We start from the raw sequence: 18,430 nt of genomic DNA on the forward strand, positions 1-18,430 counted from the left end.
TGTGTGTGTGTATATATATATATATATATATATATATATATATAGTGGTATATATATACATATGTGTGTATATATATATATATATATAGTGGTAATAGGCAAAAGAAGTAGAATATAAACCTACTTTGCCAAGGTAAGTCATTTAAACTATGTCAATTTCAATTTCTTATAATTTATAAAGTAAGCATTTTGTCTAATTATCTGCTAGTTTCAAAATAGTGTAATAAAAAGATAAAGTAATAGTATTAGTTTCTAAAAGAAGTTTAAACATTTTCATAAGTAAACATATATTTAAAGCAAGTAATTTCATTTAATGTTTATTTTCATTTATCAATGTAATATATAATTCATATAATATACAAGCAGCACATTATCTTTTGCTATAAATCATCGAATATTAACTATGCTAATATTATGATTGTATATGAAGGTATAATAGAATGTATTACTTTCAAGATGTCTTTTAACTTTTTAATGTATATTTAATGTAATATTTAATATCTACAAAGAGGTTGTAAAATGCAATAATAAACAGATTTCAACACATCTCTGTACTGAAGAATTAATGTTACAAAAGAATTATCTTAAACATTACCTTATTAATTTTACAATATGTTATTTAGTTTTACATGTTGTTTGTTTTCTGTTTTTACAATGTCACAATACCTGACTGAAGTCTTTTGAAACATTTCTAAGAACAACCATAAGTTTCTAAGATTGCTTTACATAGAGGCTATGTTGTTATTTATTTATTTATTTTCTGTATGATGTAAAGGTGTCAAAGCTTTGTATCTATTCAGGAGTTGTTGAATATTTTTATTTTCCTATTTTTGTTGTTGCCATTAATCGGACTGATATTATATGTATTCTAGAGTTTTTCTATAAATATAAATCAGGAAAATTACTGGATCAAGGGCATGAGAATATACAAGTTATTCTTTATGGGTTACTTTAATTGATGGATTTTTTCTTTGACTATATTCAATCCCATACCAGGAGAAATCTTGTCAAACTTTGTAATATTGTATCAGTTAAATGTTAACTTATTTTGATTAACACACATTTTTCCATACTAATGAGACTGAATATTTTCATGTTTATTTGCTACTTATGTTCTCTCTTCTATTAAATGTTTGCCATTAACATTTTCCCATTTTTATATTTGGTTGGCTTTTAGAATTGTTTCAGTATATTTTGTATTATAGACACAAGTGCCACAAATGTATTCATTCATATTGCAATTTTTTCTTCTTCATGATATATTTGGAGAAACTAAGAAATCATACTTTAGTGCAATCAAATGTATCAATGCTTCTTTCATGTTTTAGTGAATTTTGTGTTTTGAAATTGTCCATATAACTTAAGTACACATATTAATGCTAGCTTTTTTCCCCAAAATATGTATAATTTTGCCTTACATATTTATGTATTTAGTTATTTTAAATATATTTTTGTATAAGTGTAGCATAAGGTCAATGTCATTATACTTATGCTTACTACTACTATTATTGTTATATGAATAACAAGTTGTACTATTTATTGATTAATCCACACTTTCAACATTGATCGACAATACCATCATCACCATATGTTAAATTTCTTTGTATAGTGGATCCTTTGCTGGGTTCTGTTTTGTGTTTCCGTTCTGTTTGTCTATCCCTGTGACACAGTCATAGAGTGTTAAGTTTAGTAAGCTTTGATAAATTGTAGAGCAATTCTGCTTTTCTGTTTTTTTTTTTTTTTTTTTTTTGTGGGGGGGAAGGAGTATTGCTGTGTCACCCAGGCTGCAGTGCAGTGGCAGGATCTTGGCTCACTGCAACCTCTGCCTCCAGGTTCAAGTGATTCTCCTGCCTTTGCCTCCCCAGTAACTGGGATTACAGGTGTGCACAACCACACCTGGCTAATTTTTGTATTTTTAGTAGAGACATGGTTTTGCCACACTGGCCAGGCTGGTGTGGAATACCTGACCTCAGATGATCCTCCTGCCTCAGCCTTCCAAAGTGCTGGGATTACAGTCATGAGCCACTGCGCCTGACCCATAACTCTGCTTTATTCCTCTTCTTCATACAAGTCTGAATTATCTTAGTGATTGTAAATCATAGACGCAGTTTTCAGTTGCTATGAACAACTCTCATTGGATTTATGTTAGATTACATTGAAAATACCATCAACCTGGATGGCCTGGCCTTATTTGTGATATTTTGTCTCTTTAACCACAGACATAGGGGCTCTTAATTTCCTTACATGTTTTTAAATGAAATTCAGTAAAGTATGCTTTATACAGGTATTTTATGTACTTTGTTAAATTTACTCACAGGTCCCTTTAGCTTATGTTAATTAATTCTTCTTAGATTTTCACCATTAAGAATAATGTGTTATATAATTTTTATTGTCATTTGTTATGTTTTATTGGCTGCTTTTTAGAATATACACATATTGTATTTTATTTTTTGCATTTCTTAGTATGTTCTTGAGTGAGTATATATATGCTTTCTTTCTTTTCTTTAATTCACTAATTTGTGAATAACTTTCATCTTTATGAAAATTTACCTCCATTCTTCACCTCTGCCTTTCTTGTTTGTTTTTTGCTTGTTTCCTTCTTTTATTGTTTGAACTAAACAAACATCCCTGGAACAAAATTGATAAAGAATGATTTTAACAATTCAGTGGAGTGTATTTATATTATTTTGTTTAGACAGTTGACACCTAATATGTCTCCTGAGTGACAGTGTCTAGTATTGGTTTCAAAGTTTTACAAGCTAAAGAGATAAATATATAAAAGTTGTGAAATATTTCCTCTTTCTTATATTTTCTAGGGGGAAAATGTGTAGACTGTAATTACCTGTTTCTTTAAGTAAAAACATCTAGAATGACTTTTTTCTCTCTTTGCAAAAATTAATTTTTGACTGAAGAATTTATTTTTTCTAGTTATTTTAACAAAGTGCTACTTAGATTTTCTATTTATTTTAGAGCTTCTTCTTATGCTTTTTAACCCATCTATTTTCTTACTATTGTGAATAACTTCTCTATATTTATTCCCTTTTTCCTAGTATGGTTGTGTCTTTTTTACTAGTCTTATTATTAATGTATTACTATGTTGTTATAATTTAAATTTCGAATTGTTTCAGAGAATGACAGGTATATTAGCAGAGAGAAATCCAGAAAGAGTGATTTAATTTACTCATTATGTATTCTGAATCTCTAGATTTGACTTGTAAAATAAACCAGACATTTACATTCTTGTTACATCTCAGAATTAATAAAGCCACTGAAAAAATGAAAAGACATAGTTTAAGATATATTTGAAACTATTGAATATATTTTGCTGTCTACCAGAGTTGCATGTAAATTGCATGTGTGAATCTCATGCTAAATTTTGATTTCAGTTATTCTTCATTTTTCCCCCAAGTGTGACTTACGACCTCACACTGCATATATTCTGTCATCAGAAAATGATTCTTTGTGTAAAGAAATTTATTTTTTGTTTTCTCTGAGTGTATTTAGATTTGAACATTAAAATTTTTAAAGATTATGTAGTTATTTTTTACCAACTGCTGTGTTTTTCTTAGATTAATGATGAAACCAATTGTTCATCCTGTAGACCCTGACAGCATACAATGAATTCTGACAACTTTCTCCCACTCAAGTTCCTGATAACGTGTAATTTCCTTGATATTACAAAACATCATTTTGGCAGTCATGTCATGCCTTGGTGTTCATTTTTCATTTTTCTGTAAGTTAATGAGTTCTAGCAAAGAGCGCCTTCATAAAGTTGTCTTTTGCTAAAAGTCCTGGTACAGCATATGAAACTAGTGACAGGCTACAGTATTAAAGGGATTTTTTTTAAACCTAGCCTCTAAATTGTGCATGGAAACACTAAATACATTCCTGTGTATTTTGCAGATAATCCTGATTTGCTGAGCCATGTCACAGTCGGTATTAGAGTTCTGGATGTCAATGACAATCCACCTGAACTTGCCAGGGAATATGACATTGTTGTCTGTGAAAATTCTAAGCCTGGTCAGGTAAGTTAATTGTTTCCTTCCTCCTCATTTGAATGGAAGAAATGCAAGCAGCTTTATTTTTATTATTCTTTGGTATAATCCTCCAAAGCCCACAGTGTAATTTTGTACTCAGTCAAAATAATTTAATAAAGCTTTAAGTACCAAGTAATTTTTGAGAATCATAGCAATTGAATTTTCTTTGGCTCCAAAATGTAACTCAAAAAAATGAATTCATTCATGAATGATGCACAAATTATATCAATACAATTATATTGAATGCTTTATGTCCAGGCTTACCTTAAGTGAGGAAGCTGAGAGACTTGATTGGGGCAGAGGGACTAGCTTGGTCTATTTTGGAGGATCTACAGGAGTGACACAGGAATGATGATTGAGAGATGGTGATACTAAATTATGGTTCATTTTAAAAACATGAAGAGTATATATGTATTAATAGGGTGGTGAGAATGAAGAAGGAACTGGAACATAGGGCAAGAGACTGGATGTCATGTGGCTTCTAGTTAAAGAACCATGACAATTTGAAAGACTGGCTGCCCATAGCAAATAGAGCAAGTAGGATACTGAGCAGGGAAGTGTATTTGTTTTTCTGCTGTATAAGATATTACATAACATATGCAAGTTCAAACATAATGTATTTATTATCTCACAGTTTCTATAGGTCAAAAATTTGTGCATGGCTTAGTTGGGTCTTTGCAGGGGTCTTGCAAGACTACAGTCAAGTGTCTGCTAGGGCTGTCTTCTCCCTTGGGGATCTCGTCTAAGCTCACAGGACTGTTGGCAGCATTCAATTTCTTTCAGATATAGACCCGAGAGAGTCAAGACTTTCCTTCACTCCTCAAGGCTGCCCATGTCTCTGAGATGCCACCAGTAGTTGCTTGCCATTTAGGCCTCCTCAATGTGTCCACTTATTTCATCAAGTAAATAAGAGAAGCAAGCCTGCAGGCAAAACAGTCTCATAAAATGTAATCAAGCGAGTGACGCATCAACACATTTGCTGTATTCTGGTCATATGGCAAGACACGGGTCATACTCACACTGAAGCGAAAAGGATTATGGGAAAGTGTGCATTCCAGGAGCAGCACCTTAAAACCTATCTGCTGTGAATGAATCCAGAAGTGAGAAGGGTATCTGTCAAAATATACCCTTTTTGAGTCAAAAAGTACTCTGTTATTGTCTTTAGCTAATCAGAATGAGTACACCTTCCAAAATCATCCCAAGTCATTTTGAAACTGCTGCTGAAATTATACTCCTGAAAAACATACCTTTGGGTATTTGTGTATAAGGGATTATTAATAGAGGCTTGCTAAAGTAATCATTACCTATTTATTTTTAATACTGTCAGGGGAAAAATATATGTATATAAAACTGAATGGCTGGCTTTTTAACATAAAGCTTTTGTCATGTTCACTGTTGTTAAAATAAAATACTCTAGACATAATAAATTTTACAAAGTTTATTTAAGCAAAGAATGAGTCAAGTTGGGCTGCACTCAGAATTAGAAAAAGTTTAGAGTTGCATCCAGCAGTGTGAGCTACAGACTTTCATAGGCTGAACACAGAAGCCAAGTAGCAAAATTACTTGATTGGCTGCAGCTAGAGGTTTGCTTTATTTGGACATCAAATGACCAGTTGGCTGTCTTGTCATTGGCTGAAACCCAGCTATTTGTTACTAAAATTATATTCCTAAGTTTGGTTTCTTTTAGTTAACATAATGTTTCATCAGAGTTTTCTAGAGGTACAGAGCTAATAGAATAGATGTATATTTGAAGGGGATTTTATTAAAGAGTATTGACTCACACCATCACAAGGTGAAATCCCACAGTAGGCTGTATACAAGTGGAGTAACAAGGAAGCCACTCCTAGTACCTATACCTCAAAAGTAGGGAGTCCAACAGTGCAGCTTTCAATCTGTGGCCAAAGGACCTAGATACCCTGGAAAACTAGTGGTGTAGGTCCAAGGACCCAAAAGCTGAAGAGCATGGAGTCTGATGTTCAAGGGCAAGAAGCATCCAGCATGGGAGAAAGATGAAGGCCACAAGACTCAGCAAGTCTGCTCTTCCCTCTTCTTTCTGCTTTGTTCTAGCCTCTGTGGCAGCTGATTAGATTGTGACCACCCAAATTGAGGATGGGTCTGCTTCTCCCAGTCCATTGACTCAAATGTTAATCTCCTTTGGCAACACCCTCACAGACATACCCAGGAACAATACTCTGTATCATTCAATCCAATCAAGATGACACTCAATATTAACCATCAAACAAACAAAGTTAGGTAGCATTTTGTTACACAGAAACTAAAGCTACAGTGATAGCCTCAGGATAATATGACCTCCTGCTTATTTAATTTAACATTTCCCATGAGAAAATTAGAAATATGAATGAGGACAAAGTTATATTTGAAAGCATTGTACAGTTTATATGTTTTATTCACTTAATATAGTAAGATTATTATTTTATATGCATAAATAGTTTTCTATACAATGATTTCAAAACCAGTAAATAATTTTACAGTATAAATATATTATAAAATATTTGGCAAATTTTATTTCAATTCTATCAAAAATGGATGCATACATCCTAACATCATTTTCTTGAAATACATTATAAAAGCATAATTGATGAGAAAAGTGTTAAATATTCTGATGGAAAATTTAAATTTAAGAAAATGCAGTATCTGAATTATTGGTAATAACAGCAGCTTAGACACAGTGGAAGAAAAATAAAGGGAACCGGAAAGTAGGTCAGAATAAAAAACCCATGTTGAAGCATGAAAAGAAAAAGAAAATATAAATAAGAGCATCAGAGACATATGGGGCATGCAAGTTATTCAATTCTCAGAGACATATGAGAAAGAGAATGGGACTGAAATCATATTTAGGATGATTATAGCTGAAAGTTATTCCAAACTGATGAAGATATCAAGCCAAACACTCAAGAAACGTAGGAGAAAAAAAACCACTCAGTGCATTAAAGTAAAACTTTAGCAAATTAAAAGCAAAAGGTGAAAAAACATAGGATACCACAATCAAAATCATAGGACCTAAGCTGAGGCAAAGCATTCTTTGACTTGACACCAAAAAGCATAACCTGTAAAAGGAAACAGTGATCAATTGAATTTCATCAAAATATAAGTTTTGCTCTTTGGAAAAGCCTGTTAAGATGATAAAAAGACAAACTACAGAGTTTCTACTTATAGTCCTATAGTTTGCTTTTATTAAAAGTTTTCAGAACTCAACAATAAACACAGAAGATAGAATCCAATTTGGAAATGGCAAAATACAAGAACAGACATTTGCTGACAAAGACTTAGGAAGAGCCAATCAGTATATGAAAAGATATTCCACATCTTTTTAAAATTTATTTCTATTCACATTGGGCATATAGAAATTAAAACTACAATGTGATATCACTGCAGGCATCTCATAAGGGCTAAACTTTGTGGTAAATTATGGAGAAATTATGTCATTTCTTCATCTTTGGTGAGAGTGTAAAATGGCACTGCTTCTGGGGAATATATGTTGACAGTTTCGTAAATAAAATAGATGTGCAACTACCATAACATTCAGAACTGCATTCTTGGGCATTTCCCCCAGAGATATGAAATTTTATGTTTATACAACAAAAAGTACAGAATTATTTATAGCAGTTTTATTTATAATAAACCCAGACTGTAACCAGCACAGACACCCTTCATTAGGTGAATGTTTAAGCAAACTGTGGTAAATTCATAGCGTGAAATATAGTTTTACAGTGTTGGTGGGAGTGTAAATTAGTTCAACCATTCTGGAAGACAGTGCGACAATTCTTCAAGGATCTAGAAATAGAAATACCATTTGACCCAGCAATCCCATTACTGGTATATATTCAAAGGATTATAAATCATTCTGTTATAAAGACACATGCACACATATGTTTATTGTGGCACTGTTCACAATAGCAAAGACTTGGAAACAACCCAAATACCCATCAATGCTAGACTGAATAAAGAAAATGTGCCACTTTGTGAATACTATGCAGCCATAAAAAAGGATGAGTTCATGTCCTTTGCAGGGACATGGATAAGCTGGAAACCATCATTCTCAGCAAACTGACACAAGAACAGGAAACCAAACTCTGCATGTTCTAACTCAAAAGTGGGTGTTGAACAATGAGGACACAGGGAGGTGAACATCACACATTGGGCCTGTCAGAGGGGAGGGGGGTTAGGAGAGGGATAACAGGGGGTGGGGGATAGGAGGGATAACATTAGGAGAAATACCTAATGTAGACGATGGGGTGATGGATGCAGCAAACCACCATGACACACGTATAATGATGTAACAAACCTGCATGTTCTGCACATGTACCCCAGAACTTAAAATACAATAATAATAATAATACAGCTGAGCAATGAAAAGGAATAGGCAATTAATACATGCAATAACCTGGATGAATGTCTAGAAAATTGTTCTGAGTGAATAAAAGAGTCAATGTCCAAAGTTTCCATACAGCATAATTTCATTGAAATAGCATATTTTCCGTAACAAAATTATAGAAATAGAGAACAAGTTATTAGTTTCTGGAGGTTAGGTGAGAGGGTAAAGATGAAGAAGAGTGGGTGTGGCTGTAAAATGGCAGCAGGAGAGATCCTTATGGTGATGGAGATGTTCTGTATGTTGTTCTTATTATTGTCAATATCCTGGTTGTGACATTGTTTTGCAAGATGCTACCCATGAGAGAAACTAGATAAAAGTACACGAGGTCTCCAGTATTATTTCTTACAACTACCTATGAATCTTCAATTACCTAAAAATAGAAGTTCTAATTAAAAATTTAAAAAAATAACTTCCAAAGGAAAATAATAAATGAGGTTCTCATGAGGAACAATTAAAGCTGGAAAACAATAAAAGGATAACACACAACAGGTGCTAGAAAATAACTGACAGCCATAAATTATTTTTCTCCCAAAAATATTCCTCAAAAGTCAAGTCAAGAAAAGCTCGTAGGCAAACAAAAATGTGAAAATTACTTAGCATAAGTCAGAAATGCCATTAAAGCTTTTTTGAGTAAAAATGAAAATAACTCAATTGGCAAGATACATTAAAGAACAAAGCAATCATTGGCAGAACTAAATTATTAATAAGCAATCAAATGAAAGTTTCCTAGGGTTTAAGATAAACTGAGTATACGTGGGCTAAGAAATCATAAGAAAGGAAGGAGGTAAGGGGAAGTAAAAATATTTTAAATTCTTAACTTTTGAGGAAATTGATAAGCTATTAATTTAAAATAAAATTTATAAGTTGAAAATTTATTTTGTAATTTATAAGTTAACTAATAAAAATAGTAAACGAACATATAACTAACAAGCTAATAGAAATTGGAATTTTAAAAAAAATCCCAAAGAAGGCAGTGTTTAAAGTTCTAATTCCTGACATTAATTATGTTTATAAAATGTTCATTAACATTAGAATAATTCAATTACTTGAAAAATTCCTGTGCATGAGATTCTATACGTTACAGTACAAAGATTTTTTAAAAAGTGTTTCACATAGGATGTATGTTCAAGGATTCTAGAATGATACATTTCAAAGCTAAACGTAAATTTTAACAAAATATAATGATTATAACTAATGTAATAGTGCCAAAATAATCTTGAAATTTGTCTGAAGTTTGTAAAACTCAAAGTTAGAATGACAGTTTTTCATGTTTGCTGTAGAAATGTAGTTTTGTCTCATTACACATACAATAAAAATAAAGATTTTAGGACTTAAAATTTGAATGGATAGTATTAATGGTACCTAAAAATAAACAAAACGTGAGAGAAAAATTTGTACATAGTCTGTACACTGGGTAGAAATAACTACTTTAAATTTCTGTATACTTGTCAACCTTGCCTCTAAGTAAATAAATCAAACTATTATTGAATTGAGAGATTTTATACACTTTTCCAAGTAAGTGAAAGAATATTCACATAAAATTTGAGTAATATTAAAAATGAAACATTACTGCTATAAAACTTTACTGATTGACTAATGTACCAACTTCAGACGATGCATTCCTTCAAAATTTATACAAAATGTTGACCAAAATTTTACCGTCTGCTGGGCCACAATGCAAGGTTTAATAATGAGCAAATTTGTCCTAGTTATTTTTTATTACAATAAGTATAGCTAGATGGCAATAAAAACTATTTCTTAAAAAGTCACATTGCAAATAAAGGAATGTACTTCTAAGTAACCTAAGAGTCTATTCAGACAAACAAATTTAAATGAAATTACTAGCTAAATGAAATGATAATGTAAATAAGTCCATATCAAAATTTCTAGGAAACAGTTCAACCATAATTAATAGGAAATTTATAATTTTAAATGCATATAGGAAGGAAGATAAAGTAATGCAAATTAAAAGCCAAAACATTCACTCTTAAGAAGTTAGGAAAATAAGTCAATTTAATCCAAATGAAATAGAATAACATATTTATGAGGTGAATTCAATGAAATGGAAATAACCCAAAAGAAAACATTAAAAAGTTCACAGCTTAGTTATTTGAAAACCCAGAGAAGTCCCTAGTAAACTGCTAAAGACAAAGGAGAGAGAAATAGAGCAAATAAAGAATACTGGGAAAAATCAAGAAGTGATAATGATAGACCTTACAGATATCAAAAGCCAATTGTATATTTCATTGTCATATTTTACTAAAATTTGAAAGTTCAGACATAACGCATATATTTTTAGAAAAGTAAAATTTATCAAAGTTGACACAAGAATAGATTTATCTGGGCTCAGAGGCTCATGCCTGTAATCTCAGCTACTTGGGAGGCTTAAGTGGGAGGATCCCTTGAGCCCTGGAGGTCAAGTCTGCATTGACCTGAGTGAGCTGTGATCATGCCACTGGACTCCAGCCTGGGTGACAAGGCAAGACTCTGTCTCAAAAAAAAGAAAGAAAGAAAGAAAAAATAATAAGCACTGATTAAAAACTTGTATTTATTAAATGCATTAAATATACAAATAAAAACCTCTCCTTTCCACAAATAAAGTCTCTTCTCATGGCTTTAATGGTGAATTCTACTAAAAATTTAAGGGAAATCATGAGAGTAATTGTAAAAGGTATTCAAGAGTTCAGAAAAAGGATGGCAGGATCATCTTTGTGCACATTTTATTATGCCAGAGTAATCTTAACATCAAAAGGTGTAAGTGAAATTAGAGATATTCTCTCCATGATCATAGATGTAAATGTCATAAATAAAATATTTGCAAACCATATAAAGCAAAAAGAATAATATTTTAAATTGAGATGATGAAAAATAAAAACCTACTTAGGAGAATCCAAAGCATTTGTGAAAATTCAACACTCAATAATAACAGCAACAGTGACAATGCTACTATACACATGTAGAATTTTTGAATGAAATTAACAAATTTGGTAAATATCAGGTCAATGTAAACATGTTACTTAGACTTCTCATACTACAAACAGTTAGAAAATTAAATTGAAACACTAGACCATTTACCATCACATTTAAAATAAGACTCCTAAGGATAAATGTCAACCTTGTTAGGACTCAACTACTGTCTCTCTAGAAGGCAGCTCTTAAAACTTAGGTCCTTTGCCTCAATCAATCTTTATGATTTTCAGATTACACAAAGATCTAAAAATTGGTAAATTGAAAATATCATTTGAAATATGATGTAAAGAATCAAGTATGAGCTTCTGTTTGCATCAGACATTATTGTTTCTCAACTAACTATAATTTTAAAAATTCATTTAAATAAGCAAGTAAATGATATGTTAAAATTCAAGATCATTTCAAAGCTTTAAGGATAAAATATATTCTCGTCATGTGGCACAGCAATGGTTGCTAGTCCAATGCTACCTATGTAGTTTGCTGAAAATTTGGGTAGATAACACCTAGCCCTTCCTCTTGGCTCAATTGATACTTTTTTTCTCTTTATGTGAACATCTGCTCTCAAATTTAAAACACTGGTCTCAGTTTTCTGGCCTATAACCTTGAATTTTTCTATTGACCTTTTATATTGTCCACCAGTTTCTCATGATATAGATTCAGTTGTCCATTCTCCGTAGGACTTGCTCCCTTCTCAATGTGACATTGCTGGTATGGGTCATCTGTTTTATCCTCTGCATTGACTGCAAAAGCTCTACAGCATTTCCAAGAAATGATATTATTTGACATTAACAGGTGCTTTCTTCATCTCCAAAATAAAGATAAATGTCAGAATTTCAGGGCTCTTCCAAGACTGAAATTCTATAAATATAGGACTAGATAAGTTTCAAACTCCTTTAAATATGATTTACTTTATTCTATGCATGTGTTACCTTATTCTATGCATATCTTATTCTGTCCTTTAAATATGATTTCCCTTATTCTATAAATGCAATTACCATATTCTTATTATATTCTATACTATTTGGAGAGGGATATGTCTCTGACAAGTTGTTTTCTTCTTTGATAAGTCTCATTATTTATTTGCATAATATTCCTACTTTCTTTATATATTTGTTACTTATTTTCTAAAGTGTATTAGTTCATTTTCATACTGCTATAAAGGACTGCCTGAGTCTGGGTGATTTATAAAGGAAAGAGGTTTAATTAACTCAAAGTTCATCATGACCGGGGAGGCCTCAGGAAACTTACACTCATAGTGGAAGGTAAAATGGAAGCAAGGAACCTTATTTACGAGGTGGCAGGAAGGAGAAATGCTGAGCAATGGGGAAAGAGCCCCTTATAAAACCAGCAAATCTCCTTGGAACTCACTATCACATGAACAGTATGAGGGAAACCTCCCCCATGATTTAATTACCTCCAACTGATCTCTCCCTTGATAGGTGGGGATTATAAATCCAGACAAGATTTGGGTGGGAACACAAAGCCTGACCATATCATTCCACTCTGGCCCCTCCCAAATCTCATGTCCTTTTCATGTTTCTAAAACAATCATGCCTTCCCATAGTCCCCAGAGTTTTAACTCATTCCAGCATTAACCCAAAAATCCAAGTCCAAAGTCTCATCTGAGACAAGGCAAGTCCCTTTTGCCTATGAACCTGTAAAGTCAAAAAGAAGTTAGTTACTTCCTAGGTACAATGTGACTACAGGCATTGGGTAAATACAGTCATTCCAAATGGGAGATATTGGCCAAAAGGAAGGGACTGTGGCCCCAGGATTATCCAAAATCTAGCAGTGCAGTCAAATATTAAAGCTCCAAAATGATCTCCTTTGACTCTATGTCTCACATTCAGGTCACATTGGTGCAAGAGGTGGCCTCCCACAGCTTTAGTTACCTCAGCTCCTGTGGCTTTGCAGGGTACAGCCCTTTTCCTGGCTGTTGCATTGGGCTGATGTTGAGTGTCTGCAGCTTTTGCAGGCACACAGTGTAAACTGTTGTTGGATCTACCATTCTGGGGTCTGAAGAACAGTGGCCCTCTTCTCACAGCTCCACTAGGCAGTGCCCCATTGGGAACTCTGTTGTGGGGGCTCCAACCCCACATTTGCCCTCTGCAGTGCCTTAATAGACATTCTCCATGAGGGCTCACCACTGCAACAGACTTCTGCTGGTCATCCAGGCATTCACTTAGACCCTCTGAAATCTAAGTGGAGGTTCCCAAACCTCACAAGCCTCAATTCTGTGCACTTGCAGGCCCAACACCACATGTAAGCCACCAAGGCTTGGGGCTTGTACCCTCTGAAGCAATGACCTGAACTGTATATTGGCCCCTTTTAACTATGGCTTGGATGCAGGTAACCAAGTCCTGCACAAAACAGCAAGCTCCTGGGCTGGCCCCCATCACCATTTTATCCTCCTAGGCCTCTAGGCTAGTGATGGGAGGGGCTGCTGTGAAGTCCTCTGACATGCCCTGCAGACATTTTCTCCATTGTCTTGGTGATCAACATTTGGCTCCTTGCTACTTATGCAACTTTCTACAGCCACCTTGAATTTCTCCTAAAAAAATGTTTTTTGTTTTTTTGTTTTATTGCATTATCAGGCTTCAAATTTTCCAAACTTTTATGTTCTGCTTCCCTTTAAAAAATAAGTTTTGATTTCATACCATCCATTCGAAATGCATAAAACTGAATGCTTTTAAGAGCACCAGGTTACATCTTGAACACTTTGCTATTAAAAATTCCCTCTACTAGATACCCTAAATCTTCTCTCTCAAATTAAAAATTTCACAGATCTTTAGGGCAGGGGTGAAATGCTACCAGTCTCTTTGCTAAAATGTAGCACGAGTCACTTTTATTCCAGTTTTCAGCAAGTTCCTCATCTCCATCCTCAGACTGGACTTCATTGTCCATATCACTGTCAGCACTTTGGTCAAAGCCATTCAACAAGTCCCTAAAATTTTCCAAAGTTTCCCACATCTTCCTGTCTTCTAAGCCCTCCAAACTGTTCCAACCTCTGCCTGTTATCCATTTCCAAAATCAGTTCCACATTTTTCATTATCTTTATGTCAGTGCCCCACTCTCCATGGTACCAATTTACTGTATTAGTCTGTTTTCATATTGCTATAAAGAACTGCTTGAGACATGGTAATATATAAAGGAAAGAGGTTTAATTGACTCACAGTTCAGCCTTGTTAGGGAGGCCTCAGGAAACTTACAATCAGGGAAAAGCCAAGGGGAAGCAAGGCATCTTCTTCACAAGCCTGCAGGAAAGAGAAGTGCTGAGAGATGGGTGATGAGCCCCTTATAAAACCATCAGATCAGCCAGGCATGGTGGCTCATTCCTGTAATCCCAGCACTTTGGGAGGCTGAGGTGGGTGGATCACCTGAGATCCGGAGTTTGAGACCAGCCTACCCAACATGGTGAAATCCTGGCTATTCTAAAAATACAAAAAAAAAAAAAAAAATGAGTCAGATGTTGTGGTGGCTGCCTGTAATCCTAGCTACTCAGGAGGCTGAGGTAGGAGAATTGCTTGAACCTGAGAGGCAGAGGTAGCAGAGAGCCAAGATCACGCTACTGCACTCCAGCCTGTGTGACAAGAGGGAAACTTGGTCTCAAAAAAAAAAAACATTAGATCTCCTGAGAACCCACTCACTATCAGAACAGCATGGGGGGAAGCTGCCCTCATGGTCCAATTACCTCCCTTGACATGTGGGGATTATGGAGATTATAATTCAACATGATTTATGTGTGGACACAAAACCTAATGCTGTCAAAAAGGTAATTACTACACTTAGTACCCCTACATTCTAACATTTTAAGTTTTGTAAGTTGATTATGTGGTTACTCCTTTTGCTCTTTAAAACACTATATATTTAGCTACCATTGTTGCCTTTAACATTAACAATTTTAGACATGATTATAAGATAATTGAACTTTTTATGTTGTTTCTTGTGTATTGATTTTCAACTCTTCCACCAAAATAAATTTAATCCTTAATTGACGGAAGAAAAGATTGTTTTTAAGTATTGCTTGTGGCATCCACATTTAGAGGAATCATTACCAATGTATGTGCTCTACTCGTGTGATTAACCCATTGCAGAGTGAAGTGGTCCCAATCTGTATTCTTTTGTTTTATAGCCTTTGACTCCTTTAACCATATATTGAAAACTCTTCTGAAGAAATCTGATGCATTATGATGCAGAGTTGGAATACGAAACTCTATTTAAACAACAATTGGAGAAATCAGTTTTCTGAAGTATATTTGTATTACCAAGCTGTGTGACAGTTCCTATTTTAATGACAATTGCTTTTAGAATTAAGGGTATTTCTATTATGGAGGCTGCACATCTAACTGTATCAGAATGTAGCTATGGCAAAGAGATTGGCCTTTTGTGAAAGTTTAAGCCCCATATAACAGCAGACTTCAGGTAAATTGTGATACTAATGTAAACCGCAAAAATATAGTTCCCTTAGTTAATATATTTTACTATTCTGAAAAAATACATATTTTAAGTATATTGCCTAAGAAAAGTATTAAAAAGAAAGGCATGCATGTATGAAATTTAAAGACAGTTCTTAAAGTAAAATGAATTCAGAAAAATTTAGATATGTCTAAAGTAGAAACATTGAAAAAATCGAGGGAATCTATTCTATTTTATGCATATTAAATTTCTTCTGTGTTCATTCTTTCACTAGAAATAAATATAAAAAATAACACATAAAATAAATTTTATTACATAACACTATTCTCTGCCTCCACCACATACAATTGTTAACTATATAATTTTGCATGAAAAAATTAACTAGGTCAATAGAGATTCTTTACTGTCAAAAATCAAGTTCATTTAAATAGCAGAAGTTGATGTTATCTAATATATATAAGCAGATACTATTAAGGATTATATTTTGAAGCAGATGCATTGATTAATTTAAACAGCATACTATGTCTTTTAAAAAAATATTCGTTTAGGTTGAGGGTTACATGGGTATTTTTATACATGGGAATGCTGTGTTCAGGTTGGGACTGGGCCTGTAGTGTACCCATTACCCAAATAGTGAACACTGTGCCTAACAGTTTATTTTTCAACCCTCCCCATTCCTAGTCTCTGCCCTTTTGGAGTCCCTGGTGTCTGTCATTTTCATCTTTATGTTGATCTGTCACCACTGTTTCGCTTCCATTTATAAGTGAGAATGTGTGGTATTTGATTTTCTATTTCTGAGTTAAGAACTTTCTTGGCCAAGCATTGTGGCTCACACATGTAATCCCAGCACTTTGGGAGTTCTGGGTGGGCAGAGCACTTGAGGCTAGGGGTTCTAGATCAACCTAGCCAACATGGTAAAAACCCATCATCTCTACCAAAAATTAAAAAATCAGCCAGCCATGGTGGTGCACGCCTGTAGTCCCAACCACTTGGTCACTGAGGCACGAGAATCACTTGAACTGAAGGAGGCAAACGTTACTGTGAGCTAAGACTGAGAGACTATGCCACTGTCATTCCATCCTGGGTGACACAGTAAGCTTCTGCCTCAACAAACAAATACACAAACAAACAAAAAAACCTTTCTTTTTAAAATATTTAAGCCAATCAAGTTTATTTGCCAAATCTAATACTATGGTAGTAGATTAGACAGATTTTATATATTTGTGATACTGATTTTTCCCTAATAAAGTGCTCTAGTATTAATAGACAATAGAAAGTATATTTTTAAAGTGGATACATTTATTTGAAGATATCATAAAAAACTCCCTGGTAATTATTTATAAATAGCAACTCTCCATTTTTTTTCACCCTTTGGTTTTTTAAGACTAAATTTGTAACATCACTTATTTGATATCTTTCAAAAAAAATAAGCATTCTATGTGCTAATTAGATCACACATATATATATGAGAACTAACACTTGCGTTGAATTAGAAAAAACAGGAACCAAAAAATATTGTTAGGGATTTTACATTACTAAAGCAATTACACAAAAAGATAGCAAGGTAACATAGTGTGTATAAATCACAATTCTGACAAAGGGATAGAAACTATTGATGATGGGAACCTGTTAATTATCTAGATATCTGCCAGAAGTTTACAACTTCTAAAAACTGCAAACATGTTAACTTCTCAGGTATATTTTCTAATGAAAGTCTAAGGTAACAATGAGTGTAAATTCTATTATCTGATGAAAGAGATGAGGTGATTTGTAAAACAGAAAAATTTAATATGCCAACACGGAACACAGGCTGAGCAAATATGACAGAATTTTGGACAAAGTCCGACTAACATTTCTAGTTTTTGGAAAATTTTTTTTCAGAAATACGATTAATAAAAATTTAAGCTTAGATACGCGATCAACAATTCTATAAGAGTTCAAGACGCTTGGGACATTGTTAAACAAAACAGGATAATCAAATCCTCATTTTTATGTGGAGACTAGGAGTTTCTCTCCTAAAAAATCACATGAGCTTCCTGTTTAATTTGCATTTGAAATTATCTGCATAAAAGTGAAAAAGATGTCTGACAAAATAGAATATGAATTATATCAGAGTTTAACAGATATGAGCTCATTTTTGTAAAATATTAAGAAAATATTAAAATAATTTATGTACTTACTTTAAAATGGCTAGGAAAGAAAATAATAATCCCACAGCAGTGATAACAGAAAACATAAACTAGCTCAGTTAACTCAAATGAAATCTTCTTCACCAATCTCCTCCAAAATTCTATCCTCAGATAAAAAGTAAACTTTCAAATGTATCAGAATGTTATAAGGTATCCTAGAGAAAATAGGGTCAAACACTGGAGAATCAGTAAAATTCAAGACAAAGGGGATAGAACATTTGTTTTACATGGAAGGGGAAAAAAGAGAGGTAACATTAAATATTTGTAGGTGTTAGAGGAAGTGAGGGAGTATGTGATACCTGCATAAATACTTATTTAACCCTTAAAAAACTTAAAATATTGACATGTAGTTCAATTGTATATTAAGTAACTCATGTGGAGCCAGTGTAGGTATGTTCCTCAGATGAGGCATCACTGGAATT

General features: G+C 33.5%; 1 protein-coding gene across 7 annotated transcripts in view; it reads left to right on the forward strand.

Annotated features, from left to right (window-relative positions):
* CDH18 (cadherin 18) overlaps positions 1–18,430 on the forward strand; it is a 1,107,073-nt gene that overhangs the window by 1,057,464 nt on the left and 31,179 nt on the right. For all 7 annotated transcript variants that reach the window (XM_032279054.1, XM_032279056.1, XM_032279053.1 and 4 more), the window contains one exon: positions 3,904–4,025. In XM_032279054.1, the coding sequence (XP_032134945.1) occupies positions 3,904–4,025 (122 nt within the window). The remainder of the gene's footprint in view (positions 1–3,903; positions 4,026–18,430) is intronic.

This window comes from Sapajus apella, unplaced genomic scaffold, assembly GCF_009761245.1.
Source record: "Sapajus apella isolate SASKATOON/1434 unplaced genomic scaffold, GSC_monkey_1.0 scaffold11, whole genome shotgun sequence".
NCBI classification, from domain to species: Eukaryota; Metazoa; Chordata; class Mammalia; order Primates; family Cebidae; genus Sapajus; species Sapajus apella.